The 21,825-nt window shown below is 49.6% G+C and overlaps 1 protein-coding gene across 2 annotated transcripts in view; it reads left to right on the top strand.

Moving 5' to 3' along the window:
• The window catches only part of LOC106046349 (syntaxin-binding protein 4-like), a 42,431-nt gene extending 21,749 nt beyond the window's left edge, over window positions 1–20,682 (top strand). Inside the window, exons 6-22 of one of the 2 annotated variants that reach the window (XM_066977726.1) lie at window positions 533–618; window positions 1,381–1,501; window positions 3,845–3,986; window positions 4,179–4,285; window positions 4,699–4,852; window positions 6,469–6,541; window positions 8,714–8,811; window positions 11,156–11,252; window positions 12,240–12,367; window positions 12,974–13,066; window positions 13,564–13,629; window positions 13,840–14,028; window positions 14,344–14,460; window positions 15,653–15,702; window positions 16,631–16,761; window positions 18,082–18,139; window positions 18,919–20,682. In XM_066977726.1, coding sequence (XP_066833827.1) covers window positions 533–618; window positions 1,381–1,501; window positions 3,845–3,986; window positions 4,179–4,285; window positions 4,699–4,852; window positions 6,469–6,541; window positions 8,714–8,811; window positions 11,156–11,252; window positions 12,240–12,367; window positions 12,974–13,066; window positions 13,564–13,629; window positions 13,840–14,028; window positions 14,344–14,460; window positions 15,653–15,702; window positions 16,631–16,761; window positions 18,082–18,139; window positions 18,919–19,024 — 1,816 coding nt within the window. In that variant the 3' untranslated portion in view covers window positions 19,025–20,682. The remainder of the gene's footprint in view (window positions 1–532; window positions 619–1,380; window positions 1,502–3,844; window positions 3,987–4,178; window positions 4,286–4,698; window positions 4,853–6,468; window positions 6,542–8,713; window positions 8,812–11,155; window positions 11,253–12,239; window positions 12,368–12,973; window positions 13,067–13,563; window positions 13,630–13,839; window positions 14,029–14,343; window positions 14,461–15,652; window positions 15,703–16,630; window positions 16,762–18,081; window positions 18,140–18,918) is intronic. The other variant, XM_048067331.2, reaches the window with a different exon arrangement.
• Window positions 20,683–21,825: the final 1,143 nt, after the last annotated feature.

The raw sequence follows: 21,825 nt of genomic DNA, 5'->3' as shown, positions 1-21,825 counted from the left end.
CAGGGGAGGGTCAGGCTGGGTGTTAGGGAAAGGTTCTGCACCCAGAGGTGGTCGGGCACTGGGACGGGCTGCCCAGGCTGTGGTCATGGCACCAGCCATGCTGGAGTTCAAGAAGTGTTTGGACAGTGCTGTCAGCCATCGGGTCTGTTTTTTTTGGGTGGTCCTGTGTGGAGCCAGGAGTCGGACTCAATGATCCTTGTGTGTCCCTTCCAACTTGGGATATTCTGTGATTCCTCCCTGTACTTGAATTTACTAAGAAGCCCCTCTGCTCTTGGTATCTGTAAACTTAGCGTGTATCTGCTGGTTCAGCATCTTCAGCCATGAGATTGATCGTTGACCTTAAGCCTTGCACAACCTCTTGAGATTGCAGGGTTCAGGCAAGAGAAAGCTCCTGTCTGCTCCCCATTGCTGGAGGGAGCCAGTCCTACAGACTCAGTAGTAAGTCACTGCCATCAGGGCACTGCTGTCACACAGTGGGGTGGGGAATGGTTTTGAACAGCAGCTGCTGACCATCCCATGTTTTTCTTTCCAGGAGAGAGTTCTCAGAGCTGCTGGAGAAGTTTGGCTCCCAGAGCAACACTGGCTCTGCACGGAGCTCACCGGTCCTGCATGGCAGCAGTGAGTACTGGTCACTGGTGGTGGTGCTCGGGGAAAACCGAAACCCCCTTTATCCCTCTGCCAAGAGAGTGTTCTTTATCCCAGTGTTATTTTGAAGGAGTTCTGATTTGATTTGGTTCAGGTTGAAAGAAGTGATGTCCTGCTCTTTTTTGCAAGCATTGAGTGCATCCCCAGGCATGGAGCAGCCAGCACGGCTGGTAGTGCCTGAACAGAGCGAGGCAGTGAGCCAGCATCCACCTTTATTTAGAGAGAATTGAGCTGGGGCCAGAACTGACTTCCAGATACCGAGACTCCACTTTAACATGCAGGGCTGTCAGCAATACCCATCTCTGCAGATGCAGCTTTCTACAGTGCATTTCAAAGCATTTCAACTATCATTCATTTGATGATCATTATTTTCATTTGCAAAAGGGAAATGCTTAGTGAGACACAGCAAGGTTAACCTAAGCCAGATACCAGAATGTCAAAGCATGTGTGCAGGGGGAAAGACGGTGTCTCTCTGGGTTGGCATCCCAGAAAGCTGCCAGCCCTCCCCCTGTGGCAGAGATACATAGGGCTGGCAGAGGGGTGGCAATCTCATTCTGGATGTGTGCTGAGGATGCTGATGGTGTCCTCTCCACGAATTACATGCTGTTGCCTTTCCCACATGGTTTTTCCCCCAAACGCTAGGAAGCTGGTGACAGCTGTTGAAGGCAGAGCAGAGTGGGAGGATGGTGCTGGAGTGTGCATGCTCTCTGGACTGACTCTGACCTTGCTGTTCAGGTCGATACCTGGAAAGCACGTCCTCAGGCTCCTCCTCGCGCTCCCAGAGCCCGCTGCTGCTGAGCCCGGCCAGCTCCCACGGCCCCTTCATCGGCAACCCAGCGCACACGCCGCACACGCAGTACGTACAGCCGTGCCGGCCAGGCCCCCTTGTGCCGCGGTGTCGTGCCCCAGGAACTGCTGAGACCTGCCCTCAGCAGCCAGCAAGGCAAGGTGCCTGTCGCGCTTTGTCAAAGGCTTGTATCCACCGGGTTTGGTGAGCAGCTAGTAGCCAATTGTTGGGCCCTTTCTGTGCTTGGCTTCCGAATTTTTGTTCTTCATAAAGCAGGGGGTGCCCCTCTAGAATGTGTCCTCTTTAAGGTGTTTGCGTGTGCGGCAAAAAGCGAGGTGTTCCAGACCACTGGTCTGCCAGGAAGATGTCACCAAATGTCTTAACACTGTCTTAGGGAGAAAAACAGTGAATACTGGTTTGAAGGACTGCTTTGTTCATCCTTACCTCTTCTATACCACGGCATCACCACAATGGCTCACTGTTAATGTGTCCGCTCTAGAGTGTCCCCTGTGTGTCCTCATCACAGCGGCAGTTTGCATGTTCCTGGCAAACCCGCCCCCCAAGAGCTGAAATCTCCCCCTCTGGGACAGTCGGTGCGTGCGGGCGGTGGTCAGCCACGCAGCTGCTCCTCTCCCTGCCCTCTGCAACGCGGGCTTCCCACCAGCTGCAGGGACAGTGCCCCCCACCTCCACAGACCACACCACAAGCCGGGTGCCTTTGCGAGGTTACTGGTGCCACCAGAAGGTGACTCAGGAGCACGTTTCCCGTTGCCCTTTGCGTTGGTGTGAGCCGTGGCTGCCTGCAGACACCATGTCTCATGAAGTATGTGTTTTCATGTGGTCATCCAGCCCTTTCATATTTCACAGGGTCAGAGGTTTGGGCAGGCAGAGCTTGTTTTCCACAGAGTCTCGTCTCCAGGGTGCGCGGGGTTGCCCTTTGCAAGAGGGACGACGTGAAGGGTGTTAACGGCACTGGAGCTGGGACCATTCATCCCCAGGGCCCACAGCTTCTCTTCCTTTGCCAGTGTAAACAAGCCAAGTCTCTGCTAAAGAGAATCAGGCCTCACTGCAGAACCAGTAAATCCTCTTGCTAAATATCAGCTCTTTATTAGGGATTTGCAGAGGACAAATATTTGGCACCAGAGCTTTAAGCTGCTTGCACAGAGTGAGAGACCCTTACGGAGGAGAGGCCAGCTCATCTCCTTGGCAGCTGGTTTGGATAAACCAGACATCCTCGCTCCATGGTTAACCCCCTCCGGTGGGGTCCATATTTCTGTTTTTTAATAAGCCTGAGATGCACGGTGCATTAATGCGTGGCCTGTTGTCGGTGTGGCGGGCATGGGCAGCACACTGCTCTTTCACTGGGGTGCTGAGTGCTGGGGATGGCACTGCTGAGCAGCGCGGGGCGGCTCTGTGCCGGAGATGCCCAGGAATGTCTTTGTGTCTGAAGCTAACAGCCGACACACAGCGGACCAGAAACCATGGATCGCTTGGTGAGTGGCTGCTGTGGAGATAAACTGAAAAGGAGAGATGCCACCTGCACCCGGCTCATAACGAGGAAAAGGCTTAATGACCTTCAGACACAACCGAATCCTTCCCAAATGCCTCCCTGGTGCGGTGCCGCCTAGTCGCTCCCCCAGCCCGCAGGGTGTCAGTGAAATCCCTGTGCCCACAAACTCTTCCTGTAAGTGCCAGCTCTCCCTCCCTGCACAGAGTCGCGTGCCGTCGCCATCTCGGTGCCCTGCTGGGTCCTGCTCAGCAGGCAGCTCCTTGGGGCAGGCTCCGATTTCCTCGCTCTTGCCCCATTGTCAGCATGGCCTTGGCTGGGTGAGGCATTTGTGCCACTGCCATAAAAGTAGATCTCAGTGTGGTAGTTATTGTTATAAAGATGTTTACAGGGTTGATTCTCAGGGCATCTTGCAAGGTTTTGAGTCCAAACCCTGGCTGAGATGTACAGTCAGCTGTGTACCCTGAGCTTCACTTTGACTTTTGCTATTGGCTATTTAATGGTTGACCAATCTGTAAATTGCTCTCTGGTGATTTAGGCTGGGTTTGGAATGATAACTACATCAGTCCTTTTTGTGCTTTTGGTTGTAGAGACAAGGATGCCAAATATATACTAGCTAAGACTTCAGTTTCTTCTTTCTTATTTCCTAAATGAAAACAAGTATTCCCCAGCATTTGGGATTAAGCAAGCCAATTATCTTCCTAATGACAAACAATGTCTGCTACGAAACTGTAGTCCTCACCTCCTCCTTCCCAGGTTGGGTGGAAGAAGATATGCAGAGACAAAAAAGACTAGGAGAAATTAGGAAGATCATACAGGGAAGGAAAATCAAGGAGAGATTGCTCAGAGATATGGGAAAATAAACCAGGTTACCTCGAGTCACCTGCTAACATCTCTCCCTTGCAGCTACTCCACTGAATCAGGAATCCAGAGCATTTCTATAGCAAAGTCCTCTGGCTTAGGGCTGACAGTCAGTGGTGGATCCAACAGACCTGATGGTCCCATGGTTTACATTCAAGAGCTTATGCCAGACGGTGACTGTTACAAGGTAAGTCAGTGGAGAAACCCCCAGTGACTTTGCAATGGGGACTTCTCCTAGAAGTTGTAGCTCTTCCGAAGCAGCTTTTCTAATAGATGAATAATGCATTATATGGACTAATGAAGATTTTTGTTGCAGGAGAAGGTGCTGGGCAGAGGGATATTCATTTCCAGTGCTCTGACTTTCTCCCTCTTTGTTTAGGATGGTCGGCTCCGACCTGGTGACCAACTAGTTGCTATCAATAGAGATTCCCTGGTGGGCAGCACACTTGAAGAGGCCAGAAAAATCATTACAAAAGCCAAATTCAGGTAGGCGTGTAGTGTATTTCCTGTCATCATCACAGTGATGTTGAATCTTAGGCAGAAACCCTTTGTGTCATACCAAAGTTTGGCTTCAGGAAGCATGAGGCATATTAGTTTTGAATGGCGCTTTGAGATGGCTGTGATACGAGGAAATGTTGAATGCCTGGATCATCCTGAAGTGTAATGCAGACCTTCACACTGTCTTCACATACATCCCCTATCACTGCCTAGCAGAGTTCCACAAAAGAGCTGAAGTCCAAACAAGCAACCCAGCTGGTGGTGATCCAGCCATGCTGGTGCAGGTTCCATGGCCTTAAGGGAGATTGTCCTGGAGAAAGAACCGTGGACATGAACATTTTGCAAATTTAAGTTATACTTTCTTGGTTAATCAATTGTCCTGTATTTATTGTTCATTTAAGACACGAGGGAAACACAGAAGTGGCCTTTATTCCTGGACGGGGACGGTTACATCCCGGACTGTCAGTTCATAACAACATTCCATCGCCACCGCCAAAGGCTGTGGGAAATGGTCTGACTTCCTGCAGACTGAAGGTCCACGTGAGGTCCCCAGAGGTAGGCTGAAATTCATGTCTAAGACCACAGACATCAGTCTTGTGATCTTTCTTTGATCAGAAAACTCTGTTTTAGGGACCCCATAGTCTTTCTGGGCTGTGGAAAGTCTGTAGTGTTGATGAATGTAGCCTCATTTTACGGCCAGGTATTTTAAATCTGAAATACTGTTTCTTCTGTCTTGGGTTTGAGACAGCGAAGAATCGGTGGAGGTAAATGACAGGAGTTTCATCTCCAGGGCCTGCATTCAGATGTTTCAGACGTTTCAGGTTAAAAAAAAATATCTGTGGATAGCAACCTGCATCTCATTCAACACAGCCATAGGGCTGGAAGGGATCGCAGGAGTCGGTTTGATCTAGTCTCCTACCCAAAGGCAGGAATGACTCTTTGTTCTTAAAGACCTCTGATGAGGATGAATCCGCAGCATTCCTGAGCAGCCCGTGTCTGTTCCTCACCAGCCTAATGATAAGACAGGCTCATTCTTCCTGTGTAGCCTAGCTCTATGTTGTGTTTGCAGAGGCGAGGGCTTGAGCTGTGCGTGGTGAGACAGGATTTAACCACACAACTCCCACAATAATTTAGGCCTGTGATTGGGTTTCGTGCCTTTGTCATTCCTTTCCTGGATTGCTGCAATGCCTGGTGTGTGTTCTGCCCTTTTCCCCATAAGCTTCCATAAGACAAGGCTGGATGGAGTTTCCTTTTGTACAAGCACCATTCCCAAAAGGTTTTTCTTTCCAGGCCCTGTGTAGACACAGACTTGCAGGAATGGCAAGTACATGTTGCCTTTGGGTGTGCCAGGCTGCAGACACATTTATGAAAGTCAGCCTTACCCTATACATATATAGGCTACTCATATGTATGTGAGTAGTATGGAGAGATTGTTCATCATCCAGCAGAAAGGTGTGTTTGTGTAGTGCTGTGTACCTATACGAAATCACACAGCTGACTGAAATTAATTTTTTCCTTTCCTCACTTTGTTGTTGAAAAATTGAACTTCTATTGAGGTCAGGGCTCCACATCAGGGAAAGCATGTTTAGGTTCCCATGTTACCCATCCGTCTGCCCTCAGCACCAGCTCCGTACCTCTCTTTCTGAGATTCCAGCTATGGATGCACTGTCTCAGTGGGCTCAGCTTATCTACACTCTTTTCCCCTCTTACTTGTGCTTCAGCCCGTGACCTGGTACTTAAGAAAGGGTGGGCACCCATCTCTGCTTCCAGTCGTTCTCATTCTGACAATGAGGTGTTTTTCGGTAAATAACTCAACTGGCCATGGTCAGAACCAGGAACTCACTGGTGTTTTGGATACAGAGGTTTAGAGAGGGCCTCTACGGATAGAGCTCACAAAGTCAAACTCACCCGAGCTCTCAGAGTAACAGTGAACTCAGGTTTTCTGTCTGCCAGATATCTGGAGCTGGCTCAGGGACAGACCTGCACCCAGAGCTGCGGGAAGTCCCTCGAGAGCCTCTTTTGGCCTGTCCCTAAGCCAGGACGGGGACATGGGGTGCTCTTGCTTCCTGCGGGCCAGTTGGGTTGCTCTCTCCTGATCTCCTGTGCTCTGCTCTATATTTACACCAACAGTTTCTGCTTAGATTCTGTGCCCTTTTGTCTTCTTTTTCTAGAATAGACATGAAAATCATTTTCCTGTGCCTTCTTTGTCACCAGACATTTGCCCACCAGAGCTTACTGTCTCAGGTAAGAGTCTTGCTAGTGGTTCTGTCTGTGTAGGTGGCCAACACAGCTTTGGCTCCTCAGTGCTGAGGATGCTGAAATTAATTTTGATCAGTATTTATACTGCTGTAGTGGAATCTAATGGTGCGATTATGACATTCAACCCACTGGGAGAGAGGGAAGGTGGTTTACTCAGCAGCTAATAATTATGTCTATGTTGGTTTGTACATAATAGCAAAATTCTTTACTAAGGTATTTGGAGGACTGGAAATAGGAAACAGCACTTTTCCCATGCTCAGTGTGTAGTTCATTTGCAGCAGCAGCTTTGTCCACGTGCAAAGATCCGGTGAGACTCACATCCAGCAGGTCTTCTTGTGGGTAACGTTCCCGTCTGCTGGGAACGAGGGGTCCTTGGAGACACAGTATGGAAAATAGTGAGTTCCTGATAGCTGTACTGTACATGGCAGCCCCGGGCATTGTACAGGCATTAAGGTTGTTCTCAGTTGTTCAAACTGGAAAATTGTTTATAGGTGTCATTGCTTCTGCCTGGAGGATCTTCCTTACCATGTCAGCGAGTCCCCAGCGTGCCTTGGTTTCAGGGAGGCTTTTAGGTGGCCACCACCGACAGCCAGAGCTCCCAGTGATGGGCCCTGAGCCACTGAGGCAATATAGCAATGACCTAATTGCTTCCTGACTTAGCTGAGGGATTTTATTACACTTTTTTTTTGGTTGTTGTTTTAATGTGAGATGCTGGGGAGGCTTTGTGTCGGTGTTGTCATCCATGAAAGCAGACAGCCGGCTTTGAAAGAGCAGCAGCCAGGCTTGGAGCCTGGGCCAGGGACTGCCTGCTGGTGGGTGCCCAGCGGATGCCCTGGATATCCGCGTGCACAGAGCTGACAGCAGAGCCTCGTGGAGCTAATCCTGATTAGCCATGCACTGAAGGGTAACAGCTCTGCCCTTGAACGTGGGGAGCGAAGTGTTGGTGGCCAATGCAGCAGCCCCATTTATTACCTCTTCCTGCTTCCCAGCTGCTGGCATTAGCAGAGCGGATGAATGCCAGGATTAGGAGGATTACGCGTTTGCAGCACCTCGCTGCTGCTCGCCGTGCTCCTGCCCGGCAGCTGAGGAGGGTGAGAGGTGCTGGGGTGGGCCAGAGGCGGGCTCATTCAGCAGGACTGGGGTTCCCAGGCTGTAGAGCAGAACCCAGGCAGGGGAAAGGAGTTGATCCTTGGGCCAGTCCTGTGCCACTGGCACAAAGAGTTTGTGGATTGTGCTCGGCTGGTGGCTGCTGGGTGAGCAGAGCTGTCCCGTACCTCCAGAGCCAGCCCTTTTCCCAGGGCACGGCACGGATCGTTATGGACATCACTTAATTGTGGGTTTCCTCCAGGGATGGAGGAGCACAAGTGCCAGGGCATGGCACTGGGAGTTGCGCTCTGCACCGCCGAGCTCTGAGGGCAGTGACAGCAAGGAGGAGCCAGCTGTCAGCAGCTCGTTCTTCCCCTCTTGTAACAGCTTTCAGCCCATGCGGCAGCTGCCCTTCCTCCTCTCATCAAAACCCTGCAGTTGCTCTGGTTGCAGGCTCCCTCTGTGCCTCGCAGTGCACGCAGCTCCTACCCCAATAATTTGCCCCAGCGACTGGGGAGAAGGGTTCAAGGCTTTTTGCAGTCTCAGGGAGGGAAGAAGTCTTGCACCAATGTTTTTTCCACATTGCTCTTAATGCTTCAGTTCTCTATTCCACGGGTGTTGTGAAAGGCCAAGGCTGTATTTTATAAGATGTTGGTACTTGGCTTTCAGTTTTGCTCAATCAGTTAGAGTAGACAGGATAGAAGCAGATTTATGTTTTCTTTTAAATAGATCACCTTAAGTATGGACCCCAAGACCCCAAAAACCTTGTGACTGGAAATTTCTGCAGTGGCCTTTTGGCAGCCCTGGGTCCCCAGGTGAAACACCCTGTTTTAAGCCACGAGGAAGCCCAGTTTCAGCATGGGTTTGTCATTCCCCCAGTGTCCAGTCCTTTCCATGGTGGCCTGGTTTGGGCTTCCAGGAGTGGATTTTAAAAAATCCCGCTCTTTGATTTTGCTCTGCCGCACAGAAATATATTTTACGCAGATATATTCTGCCCCAAATTGTCCTTAGCAGGCACCTCTTTCCTCTATGCAAGTACTCGTCCGTTAACATTTCCTCCTGGCTTTTCAGCGCCCACTTCGGCCCCCAGCCAGGGGGTGGCTGCAGGCAGCAAGCCCAGAGTAGCGCTGGACCCCCACATCCGCCTCAAGGACGGCAAGTTGGAGCTGGTGAGTGGCCTCTTCTCCGTCCCTCCCCCAGGGTGCAGTCTCCTTGCCTTGTTTTTGCCGCGGAAGAGCTGCGGGGCCAACGAGGAAGGCCAGGAGGAGGGAACTGGGGAGCAATGCGCAGCGTGCTCACCAGATGAAGGACCTGGGCGGCTGTGCGCCAGCAGGGGTGGCTGTCTGTTGGGATGTGACAGCCCCTGCTGTGGCTGTGCCCCCACAAAGAGACTGGGACCCCCGGGGGTCTCGCTGGTGGAGCAGCACCTGCAGGCAGCCCGGGGTGCTGGGTCCCGCTGGAGGCCTGAGCCGGGAGCAGGCCGAGACCTTTCCATTTGCCCCAGCGGCTCATTGGGGTGTGGGAGGACTGCGCCAGGTATTAGCATTGGGGTCACTGGGTCACTTGCTTTCTGGAGGGATTATAAAGTGCAAAACTGAATAGAAATAGTCCAAGAGAATCAGCCCGGCTGTTCGCACAGAATAAAGCTACTGCACTTGCTCAGTGCTCTAATCTGCGCGTGGTGTCCTACGCCGAGCAGGGCCTGCTGCCGCCCAGTTCCTCGCCGCGAGGCCAGCGGGGCTGTGCTGGGGACAGCAGGAGCTCCGGCGTGCGGTGCCCTGAGCGCCGACTTCCCTCCGGGCATCACGCTGCTCACGCACTGCAGTTACTTCATCTAATCGTTGAGACAGAGGCATCGCAGCTGAGACCAAGCTGTGTTTGTTACCAAGTCTCGACTCTTCAGCTGAGTTTGCTGGAGGATGCGTCCAGCCTCAGAAACTCCGAAGGGACAACAGGGTGTAGCGAAACACCCCCACCGTGGCTCGAGGGGCGTTTGGGGGAATCACGGCTCCTCTCAGCCACCCCTGGGTGCTGCAGGCGGCTCAGAAGCCCCGGGGGCTGCACCGTGTACGTGCGGAGCTGGGGGGGGGCAGCAGCCCCCCGGCCCCCTGGGTCTGCTCTCGCTGCCGGGGGACCTCGGGCAGAGGGGAGGCCGAAGGCGGCCGCAGCGCTGGGCTCCGGGCAGGGCTTCCAGCTTGTGGAGGAAAATTCACCGCCAGGGCACCGTCCGAGGGCGGGAGCGGAGCTGCCCAGTTGCTCACCCAAAACCCCGGTGAAAGGCAGGGCGCCCGCAGGGGGCCGCGCTCCCCGCCCTGGCTGTGGGGTGCGTGGACCTCCCCCCCCCCCCCCCCGGGGTGCTGCGGGCTTTTGGGGGGCGCGGGGGAACGCCCCGGCCACGGCCCGATGCGGGGCACAGGCGGGCGGCTGCTGCCACCCTGCGGCACCTGCCGCGCTCGCCTCCTCCTCGCCAAGCAGCACACGAGCTTGCAAGTTTTCTCCTAAACCTTCCCTTCCCTTCCCTTCCCTTCCCTTCCCTTCCCTTCCCTTCCCTTCCCTTCCCTTCCCTTCCCTTCCCTTCCCTTCCCTTCCCTTCCCTTCCCTTCCCTTCCCTTCCCTTCCCTTCCCTTCCCTTCCCTTCCCTTCCCTTCCCTTCCCTTCCCTTCCCTTCCCTTCCCAATTTAAGCTTGCATTTTCTGCCACGGGTGTAAAACCAGCTCCTCTTCAGTGGGAGGAGGGTGGGCGCTCGCCATCCCCTTCTAGGGGACTCCAGCGCTGGGAGCAGGCACCACTGCGGGCCTGGGTCGGGGGCGACACGGCCGGGACGGAGGCAGGGGGACCCCTGCGAGGGGGAGCTGCGGGCTCAGCCTACGGCAGCAGGGAGAAAGAGCTCTAGCTTTAGCTTTGGCCCATTCCCAGGTTCTCTGCTGAGCCTGACGTTGTCTTTTAAAGCCTTTTCCTTGCTGCCGCTGGCACCAAGTGGCGTTTGCACAGGTTTAGCCACTTCTGTGCAGTGCCCAGGGGCTGAGCTGATAAGTATCAGAAGTCAGCGCATCATGCGTAATAAGAGAGCAAAAGGTGCAGCGAGAGACAAAATGTTTGAATGTCTCCCGTTGCCGCAGGAAATACTCCGTGAATAGCTTTTATCTCCTCAGTCCCAAGCACAGTTCCTGGGCAGAAAGCAGAGAGGCCGAGCTCCTGGCAGCTGAGCATTGCTGCAGCTCCACAGGCTTTGATAAAGCTCCTGCCCATTTGTAATAGCTGCAAATCTGTTTGCCACCTGTACAAAAAGTTCTTGGAGGGCCACGAACGTGTCCCTGGCTTCAGGAACAGGCATTTCTGTGCAGGTGTGGGAAATGAGAGCCTGGAAGTCCAGCCCAAGCCTGCTCCTCCAGGAGGTGATGCCTGGAGAGTTGCTTCCAGGAGAAAGCGTTGCTTTCTACTTCACAGAAGTGCTTTCCCAGCGGTGTTTTTCATGCAGTTATTTTTATTAAACATTCATTGTTCCTGCTGCAGGTTCTGCAGTACCTCGGTTTGGAGGTTACCGAGGAGAAGAAGAGGCAGTTGCGGCAAACTTTGACCACGGACTCGCAGGGGACGGTGGCCTATGGAGGTGAGCAGGCAGCTGCCAGCAGGCTCTTAGCTTTTGTGCAGCTTTGCTGATGGCTGAGAGAGGAGGCAGGCACCTGCTGAAAGGCAGCAGCTTGGCCAGAAGCTCCCTGCTGGGCACTGCTCACAAGCAGTTAGGAGAAGTCACAAACACCTCGATGCCTCCTCCCATCCTCGGCGCAGGCTGCGTGTGTCCCACGCGGCCCCTCGCACCGGGCTCTCCTCCACACAAAACAAATCCTGATGTTCAGACCTGCCCATTTAATACCCCCCCGCAGTGCTGAAGCCATTGATTTGGATTGTTTTGTTTGAATCAAAAACACGAGAAATGCCAGCAGGCAGGTGGGTGACATGGGTCAGAGAAATGGTGCTTGGGACTGAAATTTTAGAACTCTGAGAACCACCGTGAAAACTGCAGGTATGTGGGGGAGGGGTCGTCTTTTGGTTGTTTGTTGTTTGTTTTGTTATTTAGAAGTACAATTTTTTTCCAATTTGACATTTTTTCACTATTAAAAAAAAAAAACACAACAGTCTGGTAAAGGTTATCAGCAACTTAGCAGTAATGGCCTTAAAGTAAAAGAGGATAGATTTAGATTAGATAATTAGGAAGAAATTCTTTCCTATGAGGGTGGTGAGGCACTGGCCCAGGCTGCCCAGAAAAGCTCTGGGTGCCCCATCCCTGGCAGTGCCCAAGGCCAGGCTGGATGGGGCGTTGAGTGACCTGGTCTGGTGGGAGGGGTCCCTGCCCATGGCAGGGGGTTGGAACCAGATGGGCTTTAAGGTCCCTTCCCACCCAAACCATTCTGTGATTCTGTCATTCTATGAACTTATTTGAGTTTGCTAGGACCATCAAAGAACTGAGAGAAGATTCGTTGGTATCTCTAAACTTGCTCTGCCTGCCAGTTGGGATTTCCCTAAACCTATGACATTTTCTCCCCCAAAAGCAGTGCTTTTCTCTCCCCTCCCTGCAAAAGCCACCTCTTTCTCGCAGATCTCCTCCAAGCGCTCAGGGACGTGATGCAGGACGAGCTGGATGAGGCCGGCCTGGATTCCAGCTCTGTGCTCTTCACCCAGCATGAGGTGGCCAGTCTGCTGGACACGTCGGCGTTTCACTCCCCAGTGAGTCGGGCTGGCGCTCAGGCGGCCCTGGCTGCACCATCCCCGGGGGAAGCAGATTTTTGTGGGGCTGTGCAGGGGCGGCTGTGCAGGGTCGCTTAGAACACTACTTTTCTTGATACATAAATACATGGGATTGTAAGGGAAAAGCTGTATTCTCACGTTCTGATTGTTCTTGAGTTATACAAAGAAGGGAGAAGGATCCCTTAATCATTCTTATTATAGGAAATTATGTAAAAGAGTCCTCTGTTTTAATAAAGCAACAACACCACCTATGGGGTGATGTGAAGGAAACAGCCTATGTCACTCAGAGTGATGCAGGTGAATTAGCCATAATTAATCAATCCCAACTAATTTCACTTGGCTCAAAATGAAAATTCACTGTAGCACAGCTGTTCCAGCTATGTCAGGGATCAGAGGCAGAAATTCTGGTGGGTGAGGGGAGGGAATCCTTCAGCTGAATTATTCAGTGTGCCTTTCAATCCTAAAAACGCCAACACCTTTTCCAAGATTAATAGTTATTGGGTATGGAAAGCAGTACACCTGCGATCTAGCCCCATGGTTTTGGTAGCGCACGAGTGGTACTTAACGCTGCCTTCTGTCCTGCAGACCCTCGACTCGCTCAGCTGCAACGGCAGCGAGGAGCTGGAGCAGCTGCAGCTGGAGATGACGGACCTGCGGCAAGAAGTCCGACGGCTAAAGGTGGAGCCTGTCCTCCCAGCAGACCCCTCAACTGGTGCCTTCTGCTGGCACTCTCTGGTCGTATGGGAGGGCTGTGGGGTGGCCTGTCCTTACTGAGGGGTCTCCTCTGTACCAAGCAGGCTCCCACCCACTCCTCTCCTTACCTCCAGCTTTCTCTCAAGCTCAAATGAAAGCTTATAACTTAAAGAGTATGCAGCCACTATTTTTTTTTTACATTGAGGAAGTACATTTAAAGCTGTGACACCTTGTAATGCAAATAATTCAAGCCCATGGCTCATAGAAGCACCTTGCTGCACAGCTGCCAGCATCGTGGCTGCGTGCAGCGGGGACCCCGCGCGCATGCAGGTCGCAGCCCACCAAGTGCGGTAACAGGGCAACAGCACATATGGCTGCTGCTGTCTGTATTGCTCTGGGGATAGGAGCTAAAAGAGCAGGGCATCTTCTAGAGGATGTCCTGTTGCTTGTTGCTTCTAATCTGGTGACAATATTTTCCCTAGTCTCTCCTGAAGGAGGTGGAAAACAGTAAGAAGTCAATGGAAGATGAGCTTCAGCGGCTGAACCAGGTTAGTGGAGAGCTGGTTGCTGGATGTGTCTCATGATGTTGGTGTTACTTCAACACCCTCAGGCTGTCCCTGACCTGGGAAGGCTGAGCTGTGGGGGCTCTTCCTGCCTGCGTCCCAGCCTCCACTAGGACAGGGGCTGCCAGGGTGGGTTTGGTGCTTCGTGGCCAAGGGGGATGCAGTGCATTCACCACAACTTCTCGCTGCTTCCAGAAAGCCCTGGGCTTCCTCTCCGAGAACCGAACGCTGCACAGCAAGCTGCAGATGGCTGAGGTTGTGCAGAGACAGGCTCACAGCGCAGAGCAGGACTACGAGGAAGTGATCCACTTGCTGGAAGCCGAAATTGCAGAACTGAAGATGCAGCTGGCAGGGAAGAAAGCAAAACATGTGGCCGAAATAGAGGTAATGCAACCCCTGAGTCTGGGAATAAAAGACCAGTGGGAGGGGAAAAAGCCTACCCTGCTGACCCTTCTTCTGGGGGTTCTATCCCCTTCTCCATTTAAAGGAGAAAATGACCATAGCATATACGTTATTTGTCATATATGACAACAAGGCCAGCACAGTCTTTGGGTGTGTGTTATAATTTGTACGATTACCACCGCCATTCCAAGAGGACTGTGGTTTTCTGCTTGTAGAAAATGCCATAAGCTGATGTTGCCAAAAGCCGAGGCTGGAGTTTCATCATCTCATTTCTGTTCCTCTCTGGCCCCATCTCAGGAGGACATCCTGGAACTGAAAAGACAGTTGTCCCTGGCTGACGGCCAGTTACGGAAATCAGAAGTCTCACGGAAGCGCCTGGAGATCTGCAATAGGAAACTGCTCCTGTTTGTGCAGGTGACGTGCTCAGCTGCCTCTGGTGCTGGTGGCAGTGCTGTGGCCTCTTACCTTAACAGGGATTTTGCAAGTCCAACTAATTTCCTGGTCCCTAAGCAAGAAATTTATTTATTTTTATTCCTTCTCATTCTAACAAGGCACTGTCTGTTGGTTAGGAGAAACCGGGGAACAAGCTCATGCATGTTCCTTTACCCATCAGCCATGTAAATGGCATGGTGCAGTTTTTGCCCTGTGGCTCCGCTGTCCCCAGCACGCACCGATTCTTCCCTGCTGCTCCGGGAACTTCTCTGGACATGACAGTCGAAATCATGCATTTTGTCCTTCCCTTTGCATGGCTGGCCAGTTGCTTCTCTGCACAGCCAATGTGAACTCGAGGAGTGGTTTTGCTCTTTCAGTGCTTTCCCCCCCCTAGATTTCCTGCAAAATCACATATATAATTGCTTTAGCCTTTTAATTGTCTGTTCTTCCACTTCATTGCCTGTACAAAGCTTGTGTAGTTAAAAGTTGTGTAGCTTGTGGCCAGCATGGGAAGCACTAGGATTCTGGTATCTGCTTCAGCTACTAGTAACCTGTCCCAGGAGATCTTGAGATCAATAGAAAACAGTGGAGAGAAAGGAAGTGTAGATTCTGTGCCCCCTGCCTCAGAGAAGGAAGAATTAAAATGCCTCTAGACCTGCAGCACTAGGTGTGTACACTGGGGTGTATGCAGTCTGGGGCTGGACTTTGCAAATGGATTTGGCTAGGTCCCAGGGGCAAACATCACAGGATTTTGGCTACTGGGATAAAATGTCTTCCTTTTATACATCCCTCAGTAGTGATTGAGCATTCACTAACCATAATGAGAAATTACATGTGCAAGTACAATCCAGAAACCATGGACTTGCTGAAATGTAGCCTGCAAAACTATTCTTTGGAAGAGTATTTTTATGGTGCATTTGGTATACTTTAACATTGGTATTAAAATGCATAATTCAGATGTGTCTGTATATTTGCATAGGCTGTGAATGTTGCCTGTATTGCAAAAGGCCTTGAGATATTCACTTCAAGGGCAATGAATAAACAGAAGCTGATTACTGTCATATTAAATCTGATCAGCAGCAAAAATCCATGAGGTTTGTTCTCAGGAATTATTCATTCCTACAAGTTTGAAACCTTTTTCCCCCCCCCCCCTTTTTTTTTTCTTTTATGGCAGAACGTTCACAAGGTCTTGAGCACACCCAGTCACTTACCAGATGAGAAAAGGTAGGAGATGGCTTCTGGGAGCTGCAAACATTTCCTTTTCTGACCTTTCTCAGGGGAAGGTGATTCACACATAACCTTGCCTGGAGTTTCTAAAAATACTGTCACTTTGGGAATGAAACTGTTGGGAAAAGATGATCAGGATGCTACAGGTCCATTGGTATTTGGGAACATTTCACCTCCATTTCAGGCTTTTCTGGGGAATGAGTAGGTGAAACACTCCTTTGATTAAGCTGCTCTTGTTAGCAGAGCCCCTAAGCAAGCTGTTTCAAAGAAGCAGAGTTGTGACTCACCTGCTTTTCCGACTAGAAGTCAGTCTTTGGCTTTAGGACCATGGCCTTGTCTGTCAGCAGTTATAGAAACTAATAGTGTAAGCAAAGAACTAACATGACTCTTAACTGCATGAATGGTTACAGAAATGAAGTTAAGGATTTTGGACTCCCCTTCAAGCTATCTCCTATCACTTGAAAAAACTGTATCAGAACTCTGTTATGAGAACTCTGGTGGTATTTTGTTTGTTTTTGTAAATTTGATCAATTTGTTGAAAAGTCACAGTCTTTTTGATAATGCAATGCCTCTTCAAAAAATGCTGATTTTTAAGAATGATGGTAGCAGAAAACAATTTTTTTTAATAGTTAGGTTTCCAAGATGGTTATTTCTGTGATAATGAAGGAAAAATATTTTTGAAGAATTCTAAAAATAAATAGAAATTCTAAAAACAAACAAAAAGCTTTGATAGTACATCGTATATTTCTAACACAACAATGCAAGTGTGCCTAAAATAGACTCTTCTGTGATGCCGTGAGATCGAGATGCAGTTCTCCTCTGAATGCACAGAATTTACATAGAGTATCCCTCAGAAGAATCTGGCCAGGATTTTCAATGACCGTTCCATGATAGAAGTATTGATGGCACTTTCCATATTTATAAGAGTCAACAGTGAAACAGAAGAGGATAAAACAGACGCAGTCTCAGATACATCTCTTCCATCTTCAGATCTTGTTGACCTCTTGCTGTCAGAAGCTAAAGAACTGCTAGCACCAATCCTCTCCAACAAGGACGGTAAGCGCTAAGCTAACTAGAGAAACCTGAATCCAAGCAAGTCTGAAGGATGCTTGCTTAGTGTTATTTACAGCTTCCACCACCCTCCGTACTTGTTTGCTATAGCAGCTAAGCCTCCCATGGATATACCTGTTTCTCCCATGCTGAGATGTACCCATATGACTCGTAGTTGAATCTGACAAGTAGACTCATGGTGTAAGGAGTCAAAGCGCTAGAGGAAAGGCATTTACCCAGGAGAAACTAAGAGGAATGGTTTTAAAGAATCACAGAAATGCTATGAAAGGGACTGCTGGACAACAGTAGTCAGATCTTCTGCTCCCTGTAGGACCATCATCCGCACTAGATCAGATTGGCAGTGTTTTTCAGCCAGCTGCATCTTGAAAGCCTCCAAGGATGGAGATCCACAGCCTCTCTGGATAGTGTGTTCCCGAGCTGCATTATGCTCCATGTAGAAACAGATTTTCCTAACGTCTAGTCTGAACTGCCCAAGGTGTGATCTGTGGCTGTTGCCCCCAGTTATATTGTCTGTCACTGCCAGCAAGAGTTTGGCTCCAACGTCTTTGTAATTGCCCTTGCAGTAGGAGTGGGTGCTGCAAGACTGCCTTTCAGCCTCTCCTTTGCCAGGCTAAATAAGCCTAGCTCCCTCAGCCCTCCCCAAGCTCCCCTTGCAGGTTATGAGCCCTAGGGCTGCCTTTGCTGGCCCTCATCCAGCTTCTTAATAGCTTTGAACTGGGGATCCAAACCTGCATTCACCATCCAGGTACAAGAGCAGCAACACTGAGCAGAGGGGCATGGTAATCCCCCCGTTTCCTTGGCGTGCAAACCCATCAGCCTAGGCAGCCTCCCACGCCCATGGCTGTGGATGGGAGGAAATCGGGCACATAGCATCCATGCAAGTATGAATAACCTCCCAGCCTGGGATTCTCAGTTTATTCTGTGAGCCATAAGTATTTCTTGCAGCAGTTATTCGACCCCGCTTGTCTCTTTCTGTGCAAAAGAAGAGCTTATCTTCTCCTCCTTCTCATCATAGGGTGAGCGTACAGCCCCAAATATGTGCCCAGCCTTTACTCTTTGATGCTGTTCATCACCCAGACATACTGTCGTGGCCTTTCCTGCGCTGCAGTCCAGCGTTTCCCCTTCTCAGAGCACAAGACACAAGGAAAATAATTGTAGCCTATGAGGATTACACCTAATAGATGAATGTGTCAGCATTTCCAGTGTGCTTGCATCATTTAAATGTGTGTTATCATAATGTAGCTGTGATATTTGCACTGGGTGTGTTTTCTAACCCTTCACTTGGTTGTGTGCTTACATTTGCAGCTTCGCCATGTGACAGGGACCAGTGCCTGCCTGCTGAAGGAATCCCAAATTACAAGGAGTAGGTGTCAAAACTGTCTTGCTCTGTAATTTTGACACAATAAGAATTCCTGTTTGTTTTTTTTTTTTAATCAAATTTTTTGCTTGACAACTTTTAACCAGATAATCTAGTAGAAGCCTCCAGATGGTCATGTCAGAGAAAGAAGTCATTTCCTAGACAGCAAGAGCCTTCCTGCCCAGCACAATGAAGTACAGTGTGAATTCGTGGATCTTTGTTTTGTTTTCTAAAGTGTGATTTTTTTTTTCTTCAGGCCAGATGGGAATTTATGGTTCTGTGGCTTGTCTAACTGGCACTTTTCAAGACCACTGTGTTCTCAGCATGGGAAAAATCCTCAATGAATGTGTTAGACTTTTATGTCATGGTGTTAAGATGCCATGAGGTCCAAGCACAGGAGAGTGAGACAAACATGGCTCTGTTTGGGTCTCCAGTCTTCTAAGATTTTTTCTGAAACCTCTTAAGTGAATTGTGTTTAACAGAGCCATGCCCTGAAAATACCTGCTGAAGGAGTACTCTTTTGAGACCTGACCACTGCCTTAGCTGACCGCCTTAACTGAACCTTAGAATCTGCAAGCAGGGTTTGTTAGCTACAAAGCAGACATTTGCAAGCCTTCATTTCAAGTCAGGAAAAGCATTTTCAGGCAAAACAGATGGCCAGTACAATCAAAGAGCCATGCGAGATCCATGGCCGCCTCTTTTCTCTACTCAATGACGAGTCTTGTCTTCATGTTATCTCCTGTATCCCTCCCCCAGTTTACAAAAAGCATACGTTTTTGTTTCAGCCATCTTCATCAGAAGACCACGTGGCCCCCCCCTCCGAGCCAGAACAAGGCTGACCAGCTGCAGTCACTGAGTCCCACCAAGGAGCTGCCTGAGAAGCCGACATAAATCTCCCGTGACCTGCTCGTGCTCAGAACTGCGACCGCTCGTAACGCGGCTGCTGCGCTGGGACATGGCAAGGACACAAAATGGGTGCTTCAGCTTCCAGGCAAACCAGACAGAGAAACAAGCTTTCTAACGCAAGACTGATTCTTCCTGACTAACCGCCCAAGACTTTTTCAGCATCTTCCCCTGCGCGTCTACCTCTGAGCTATTGTACAAGGCTATTTGCTCTTGGTTTTGCAGCTTTATAGAAAAAAATATTCTCAAGAGGTTACACAGGCCTGGATTTCACTGGCAGCCTTTTAGAGCTTGGATCCTGGGTAGTAAAAGGAGCATGGACTTTACCCAAGGGACTCAGATTCCTCTTGCTATTTCGTATGACAAACCAAAGTACATTTAGTGACTGTAATCAAAGCAGCTTAATCTGTAGTGTCCTCGCTGTCTTGGGATAGGTACTTCTCTTTTCATTCTTCTTGTATAGCTTATCCCAGCTGCAATGCTTGAAATGGAAAGCACCATCCCAGCTAGCTGCTGGAGACGGCTGCGTGCTACCAGTGCCCACGTTCTGCCGAACAGCAAGCGCTCCCCGCAGCGCCGGAGAGGACATAGCGAACATACTTCAGTAACAGCCCGAGGCATCACTTGGAAATTAGATACCTACGATGCAAGCTTGTATGTGGTTAGCAAAGAATGCGGTAGAGATCTGAAGCAAACACAAGGTCTGGCAAATAAAATGATAACACTGCTCGCAAGGTGTTGGCTTTCTGAGCTGGGTTCTGATTGCAGTCATTGTGTCCAGCGCCTCTAAGCAGAATACCCATTTCTAACTCCCTCTTATTCTGGCAGCTCACAGCAAAGTGCATTTAGAAGTTCCAGGAAAATGGGATGCATTCTAGCTCTTACACAGGACTCTTTACAATTATTTCAGCTTTCCTTTGTGGGAGTTCAAGGCATGTGGGTCCTTTATAGCCTAAATAGTTAATATCTACTATACTCTTATCGCTGCACTGCTAAAACATTACCTGTGTGATGGAATCTCACAGTCACATAACTAACTAGTCTGAAATTTTGGTCAAATTTGATATAATAGCTCATGATTTATTAAATCTTTTGAAGAAATGCTTCAGAAAATAAATTATAGGACTTCTTTTAAAAGCGAACATAATTCTTTGGACCATTCACAAGAATATTCCCAGGAAGGAGATGTTTTTAAAGGATATGAATCTTTTGGGGATAGCCTGTGGTTAATAGCTTGTTCCCCAGTGTTCTTTTTCAGTGGAACGGTAGCGATTACTGGTGTTACCTGTGGGTTCAGCCCCTACGGCCTTGTTCTCATCCCGTGTTGTACAGGTAGGGCAAAGCTGCAAGAAGACAGGTAAGAGGTGCACAGAGCCAAACCCAGTCTCACCAGTTTGGTCTATCCTGTCTCTGGAAAAGCATTGCCAGTTCCCCTGGGGTTTGTGTGGCAGATACTGATCTGCTGATAGCAACGTCTTCAAAAGCTGCAAAAGTTTGGCTGGAGGCTCCACTCCAGGGCGATGTCTGCAGCCACTGCTCACCATGCTTGCCAGAGCACAGCACAAACAAGATTTTCGGAAGTAGCAGGTCTTCAGCTGTGTTGTGTCATTACATATACCCAACAGCACCTGAGAAACCTAGTGGGAAAGAAGCAAGTTATGGGAAAAACAGTTATTTAGGCCTAACCTTAGTTTTGTGGAACTCAACGGGAGTTTTGCTACTGATCCCAATGATCATGGCATTTTCTCAAAATATAAATATTGAGCTGAGGGCTGGAACAGCCCAGCCCAGTGGGAACAATCCTGTCCCAGCAGGGATCAGTTTTGTGGTCCGAAAGAGAATGTACTTGATGCTCCTTCCATAGTCAAGTGATTCATGTTTTAATCGCCCAAGAAAGAAGATTTTGTATAAAATTTTTGTGCTGGGTTGTGGCCTTGCAGAGGCAAGCCTGACCAAGCCCAAACATAATGCAGTTGATGCTCACACGTGGCAAAGATTGGGAACAGTGTGATGACTGACCCATGGCCACTGTATTTTGTATATCTTCAGCTGTCTGCGAGCAAAAGAGCTGTGAAGATATTAACCTTTTACAAAGCCCAGATAATCCTGTGTCCGCAGCTTACTGGCAATCTCTTTGGAAAAGAAGTCACCCGTGTTCCTATCGGCTACTAGAGATCCTGGCATCGAGTGTGCTTTGCAAAGCAGCCATACTGTTTAGCTGGTTTCCATTATTTTCTTTGAACTTATCACGTTCTTTTTGCCATAGCTTCAAGCACAGAAATCTTTCCAAACTCCTATTAATAGCGTTGTTGCTAATTGCTACCTTTTCAGAGAAATGTTGAAAGCTAAGATGTGACGAGAGCTGTGCTCCTGGAGGTGATGCTGATTTCGGTGACCCAGAATAACAAACCTGTGTCATGCTTTACTCCTAGGCAAGTGGGATCAGGCAGAACTCAGCAAGCAGTGGGGTGACACCTCTTCGCAGAGCTACCAAGAGGCAAAAAGGAAACGTGTAAAGGAACAAAGCACAGAAAGGGAAGTCACAGAATATGTCATTTAAACAGGATTCATCTTATTTATACAGGACTTGCCTGGTACTCTTAGAAAGCTGAATTCTTTCTTCATTTGCAATATTATAGCTTGCTTGTAAGGTTCTGCAGATCTGCTGCAGTCACAGCATGCTGTATTTGTGGAAGAGGACCCCAGTATGTCCAAACAGTGAGGAGGAGGAGGAGTATTGATAAAAATGATTCCTGCATGGTATCAGATCTTACTGAGTGGTTAAAATG

This window comes from Anser cygnoides, chromosome 15, assembly GCF_040182565.1.
Source record: "Anser cygnoides isolate HZ-2024a breed goose chromosome 15, Taihu_goose_T2T_genome, whole genome shotgun sequence".
Classification (NCBI taxonomy): domain Eukaryota; kingdom Metazoa; phylum Chordata; class Aves; order Anseriformes; family Anatidae; genus Anser; species Anser cygnoides.
Note: the sequence above shows the minus strand (reverse complement) of the source record. Positions and strands in the feature narration are given on the sequence as shown.